The 6,216-nt window shown below is 45.0% G+C and overlaps 1 protein-coding gene across 1 annotated transcript; it reads left to right on the top strand.

Moving 5' to 3' along the window:
- Positions 1–1,553: 1,553 nt before the first annotated feature.
- On the top strand, positions 1,554–4,254 carry LOC149449587 (tripartite motif-containing protein 14-like). The gene is made up of 2 exons (XM_089693041.1): positions 1,554–1,764; positions 2,521–4,254. The coding sequence occupies exons 1-2, from the start codon at positions 1,554–1,556 to the stop codon at positions 3,273–3,275; spliced, it is 966 nt and encodes a 321-aa protein (XP_089549167.1). The 3' UTR covers positions 3,276–4,254.
- The last annotated feature ends 1,962 nt before the right edge of the window (positions 4,255–6,216 follow it).

Here is a 6,216-nt window from a genome sequence, read left to right as displayed (position 1 = left end):
CCCTCCCCTTATGCCAGAGTACTTGGTGTAATCCTAGACTCCCATATGTCCTTTCAGCCCCAAATCCAATCGCAGTCCAAATCTTGTAGACTTCACTCCTCAACATCTTCAAGATACGAAGGTTCCTAATGACGGAAACCACTTGTCATATCTCGCCTTGACTATTGTAACTCCCTCCTCATTGGCCGACCTCATCACAGGCTATCCCCCTCTTCAGTCTATCATGAATGCCACTGCCAGACTCATCCACCTTATTAACCGTTCTGTATCTGCCACCCCTCTCTGTCAATCCCTCCAATGGCCTCCATTCAGTGTCCTCCACTCCTCTCTGCCAATCCCTCCACTGGCCTCCACTCAGTGTCCTCCACCCCTCTCTGCCAATCCCTCCACTGGCTTCCCATTGCCAAACGGATAAAATTCAAAGCACTAACACTGACGTATAAAGCCATTTATAACACTGCCCCAAATTACATCGCCAATCTTGTCTCCAAATATCACCCAAACCGTACTCTCCGCTCCTCGCAAGACCTCCTAATCTCTAGCTCCCTTGTCCCCACCTCCCATGCTCGTCTCCAGGACTTCTCCAGAGCTTCCCCCATCCTCCTGGAACTCTTTACCCCAATCTACCAGACTATCGCCTACTCTGCTCACTTTTAGGCGATCTCTGAAAACCGATCTCTTCAGAGAAGCCTATCCTGCCCTCAGCTAATAATGGAATCTTCTACTCTTCCAACCACTCCATCCCCCACAGTTACTACCTTTTGTACCACTAGCCCCTCCCTTTTAGATTGTAAGCTCCAAGGAGCAGGACCCTCAAATCCCTCTTGTATTGAACTGTATTGTTACTGTATTGTCTCCTGCTATAATGCAAAGTGCTGAGCAAATTGTTGGCGCCATAAATCCTGTAGACTTGCATTGAGTTCGAAGTTTGCAGTTAAACCTTTGTCAAGTTTGAATGTTCAACCGAACAGGGGGGTGTTCAACCCGTCACTACTTATTACATGTCTGTGTCCTTCTGTACAAGAATTCTAAGTCCTCATGCACACGGGATGTTGTTACAGCGGCTGTTTTTGGATTTAGATGATTTTTTTTCTCCAGCCAGGAAACCCCCCAGCATGTTCTCCTCGGTGTCCATACACACAATATTTATTGGCTGGAAATAAAACCCAGAACTAGAGGGCTTCTAGAGGACTTTTTTTTAGCTGTAAACACTCTCTAATGCTGAAAAACACAGCAAATCGCGGCAAACCAGCGTTTTTGGACTTTTTTTTACAAAAAAAACCCAGCAAAATGTCCCTAAACGCTAATGCAAACATGCTAAAAAAAAACTCCAGTTTTTAAGGAGACTTTACACAGCTAACCTTACCAGTGTTATCAAAACGCCCCCCCAGTGTGCATGGAGCCTTCTAGCTAAGTGTCTCAGTCCTGGCCTCTCCTTAGGAATGTACACCTCCCCCACCCCCCACCCCCTTTGTAGGAGTGTACAGAATGGGTCACACTGGTAACAGAGTGTCAGAGACTTTCTGTTTCATTCCTCTCTTCCACTCTCAGAGATGGCGTCTTCTGATCTGAGGAAGGAGCTGGAATGTTCCATCTGTCTGAACATTTATAGAGATCCTATAATCCTGAGATGTGGACACAACTTGTTCTGGGACTGTATTGGCCGTGTGTTGGATACACAGGAGGGGTTTGGAGGTTATTCCTGTCCTGAATACAGAGAAGAGTTCCAGGAGCGTCCTGCACTGAGGAGGAACATAACACTACGTAACATAGTGGAGAACTTCCAGTCTACCCATCCAGAGCAGGAGGAGTCCGGGGTCTTCTGTACTCACTGTATTCACACTCTTGTACCGGCTGTGAAATCCTGTCTGCATTGTGAAGCTTCTCTGTGTGACAACCACCTGAGAGTCCATAGCAAGTCACCAGAACACGTCCTATGTGACCCCACCACTTCCCTGAAGGACAGGAAATGCTCCATCCATAAGAAGATCCTGGAGTATTACTGCACTGAGGACTCCACCTGTATCTGTGTGTACTGTGGGTTCATTGGAGAACATAGAGGACACAAGGTGGAGACTCTGGAGGAGGCCTCTGAGATGAGAAAGAAGAAACTGAGGAATGTTCTGCAGAAACTGATGACAGAGAGAGAGGAAACGGAGAAAAGAGTCCAGAGTATGCAGGAACGCAGGAGGAACGTACAAGGAAAAGCAGATGATGAAACTGAGAGAGTCACTGCCCTGTTCAGAGACCTCAGGAGACGTCTGGAAGACCTGGAGAAGAGAGTCCTGAGGGACATCTCTGAGTGGGCAGAGCGGTTCTCCTGTCCCATGTTGGATTATATTCGGGATCTGGAAATAAAGAAGGAGGAGCTGTCCAGGAAGATGGAGGACATTGAGGAGTTGTGTAACATGACGGATCCACTGACTGTCCTACAGCAGTCAGACACAGGTGACTTGTGTGATACTGAGGATGGAGATGATGAGGACAGAGAGAGACATGAGAACTTCCTCCATGATGGAGGGGATGGGGATGTGGGGGGGATCTCACACACATTACACACGGGTTTATCTGATATCATGTCTGGGGTCAATGTACAGAAATGTAGAGGCACACATGTCTCCCCACATTCTACTACAAAAGACAAAGGTCCCATCAATGGTCCACCATCCAGGCCAGACCCCCAACCCTCCCCCACTGGAGGACCAAATATTGGGGCTGTACAGCAAACATGGGGGGTGTCGGGGGTTACAGACATATTACTGGATGTGAGGACAGCTGGTAATCATCTACATATATCAGATGACGGGAAAACTGCATCCAGGTCATCATCACATCAGAATCGGCCAGAAACACCAGAGAGGTTCCAGGATCCTCAGGTGATGAGCATTCAGAGCTTCTCCTCCGGGAGACGTTACTGGGAAGTGGATGTCGGGGGGTCCCAGTACTGGAGAGTCGGGATGTGTTACCCCAATATAGACAGGAGAGGAGCTCAGTCACGGACTGGAGATAATAATAAGTCCTGGGGGTTGGAGGGGTTGTGGCGTAATCAGTACTCAGTGATACATGACAGTAATAAGACCCCATTACCCGGCGGTGTCTCCAGTACCAGAGTCAGGATAGATCTGGATTATGAGGCCGGGCGGATCTCCTTCTATGATCTGTGTGACCCGATCCGACACCTCCACACCTTCACCACCACCTTCACTCAGCCCCTCCATGCTGGGATAGGTGTATGGGTAGGTTGTATAAAGATATGTGGGAGGAGCCAGAAGTGAGAGATCTGCCCAGAGACATCACAAGGGGGATGATCTGATTGGTGATTGGTGCAATACTCAGCCAATAAGAGGAAGGGAAGGAAACAGGAGTGATTTGTGGAGAAAGCTGCAGGTTCCGGGGCCGTCATCTTCATCCTAAACCTCACTTCACTCCCTAGTGTGTCACTGACCAGGAACAAGCATGCAGGAGGTCCGAGTGTTCCGCCTTCACTGGCTGCATGCTTGTTCTGGGTCAGTGACACCCTAAGTAGTGTAGCCAGGATGGAGATGATAGCCCTGGAGCCGGAACCTTCCCAGTGTATCTGTAGCCACAATGTGTGTTTTCAGTTTTGGATGGAGTGTGGAAGGATTAGAGCCCCTGTCAGTTTTTCCTGCTATCCAGGACTCTGTCAGAATCGTTTCCTTTCACTTCCTGTCCTGCTGACAACAATTTCCCCAACAGGAAGTGAGGGGAAGTCTCTCTGTATTGGAGCCCTGCATAGCAGGACCGTCCTGGCTAGACATGTGACCACCAACACATTTCTTTTCCTTCACTTCCTTATGGAAATCATTTCATTTCCCTCCATTTTCCAGTTTTGGAATTTGTTTTGTTTTGTTTCAAATTCAGAAAATTCAAATCTAATTCAAAAAGTATTGAATCAGCATTCAGATGTATTCTATTTGAAATTCCAATTTTGGAAAACGGTTATATTCGTTGTATTCTATTCTATTCAACTAAATTCAGAAAATTTGAATCAAATGTGTAATGTTTCACATGACTGCCATATGCCTTTAAGTGTTTTCTATATCTTGTCTCTGCTCCTCCCTTTCCTCTGGTTTAGTTCTTGCTGTATAGATAGCCCCTCCCCCTTTTCCTCAGTAAGGCATTGCAGCTCTATCCTCATGTCATGGAGCAGAGCACATTATGATCTTTTGACCTATCGAATGTTCATTGTTGTAAGATTCTCTGTTTATGGAATAAACTTCACAAGATCTACAAGATGTCTTATGGATTGAGTCACTGACTGTGGTATCCAACTGAGATTGGAGTGATCGCTATCTCCTCACAACTGTAAGTTACAGAGATCACACTATCAATGCTGAGATTGGAGACACAGAACAACATTAGAAAAGTAATACATTGATAATCACATTTATTCTAAACAAAATTTGAATTTCAGAGCACAGTTATATTCTATTCTATTCTTTTATTTCCTTTTCTTTTCTAAATTTGGATTTTGGAAGATGGCTATATTCTATTTTATTCTATTATATTCTTTTTTTTTTTTATTCCATTCTATTATTTTCTATTATATTGTTTTTATTCTTTTATATTCTATTTTATTGTGTTCTATTCTATCCCATTATTTTCTTTTCTCTTTTATTCTAGTCTTGTCTACTATTTAATTTACAATTCTACTCTGTTTTATTCTATTCTTTTCTATTGTATCCCTTTATTTTATATTCTGTTCTGTCTTACTCTATTCTTTTTTTTTTTTCTTTTTTTCCTTTCAGTTGCTCTGTATACTGGTGGTCGGTCACTCTGTATATTGGTAGTCAGGATGCCTCTGTTGCGGTGCTTTTGGAGTAATAAATTATAAATGAACTGGGCGGAGTCTGATTCCCTTATAGAATTGGGCGGAGTCTGATTCCCGTATATAATTATGGCGCAGCACCTCCAGCCGTTGCGGCAGAATAACTGAATGAATAATAATAAATAATATGGACACCTGGATACAATACACCACACAATGTCATCTTCCTGAATTCTTCTACCAATGGGATTTCTTACCGAATATACAAATCTCACCCATCTGATTCATAAATAAATCATTGATTTCTATACAGAACTCTTTGGATCTATTTGAATACAAAGGAATGTTCTGGTGACGAGTATTTCCTACACACAATGGAAGAATAATCCACAATGTCGCTCATACAATGTACACAGAGCAACGGAAAATAACAAAACCTCGATTTCTCAGCGATTTATAAAATACGATCTGTCAGCATTCAGTATATAGTGAAGGAAATGCGTATTTGCTCCCCGGCTGATGGTGAATGTTCGCCCCTCACACAGAAATGATCGGTCTAACAATGGAATGTTCGCCCCTCACACAGAAATGATCGGTCTAACAATGGAATGTTCGGTGTAACACTGAGAGACAGAATACAACAACAAATTCAGCAGAAATGCGTCTAACAAATGATGACTGATCTGCATGTTCATGAGGGAAAGAAGGATTTGATCCCCTATCATTCAGCAGGATTTCTGGCTCCCAGGTGTCTCTCATACAGGTAACAAGCTGAGATTAGAAGCAGTCTCTTAAAGGGAGTGCTGCTAATCTCATTGTGTTACCTGTATAAAAGACACCTGTCCACAGGAGCAATCAAACCATCAGATTCCAAACTCTCCACCATGGCAAAGACCACAGAGCTGTCCAAGGATGTCAGGGACAAGATGGTAGACCTACACAAGGCTGGACTGGGCTACCAAACTATGGCCAAGCAGCTTGGTGAGAAGGTGACAGCAGTTGGTGCAATCATTCACAAATGGAAGAAACACAAAACAAGTGTCAGTCTCCCTAGGTCTGGTGCACCATGCAAGATCTCCGTCCAGAGCACTGTGTGCATTACAGACCTCCTCAGATGACCCCCCAGAGATCTGGGGGGTCATCTGAGGAGGCCTGTAATGCTACACAGTGCTCTGGGTGGTCTGAGGAGACCTGTAATGGACATAGTGCTCAGGACGTTGGTCTGAGGCGGCCTGTAATGCACACAGTTCTCGGGGAGGTCTGAGGAGACCTGTAATGTACACAGTGCTCTGGGTGGTCTGAGGAGACTTTTAATGCTACACAGTGATCGGGGTGGTCTGAGGAGGCCTGTAATGCACACAGTGCTCTGGGTGGTCTGAGGAGACCTGTAATGCACACAGTTCTCTGGGTGGTCTGAGGAGGCCTGT

The sequence above is a fragment of the Staurois parvus genome, unplaced genomic scaffold (assembly GCF_062004578.1).
Source record: "Staurois parvus isolate SC_StPar_1 unplaced genomic scaffold, SC_StPar_1.0 ptg000611l, whole genome shotgun sequence".
Lineage (NCBI taxonomy): Eukaryota > Metazoa > Chordata > Amphibia > Anura > Ranidae > Staurois > Staurois parvus.
This window is presented reverse-complemented; position numbering and strand designations above follow the sequence as displayed.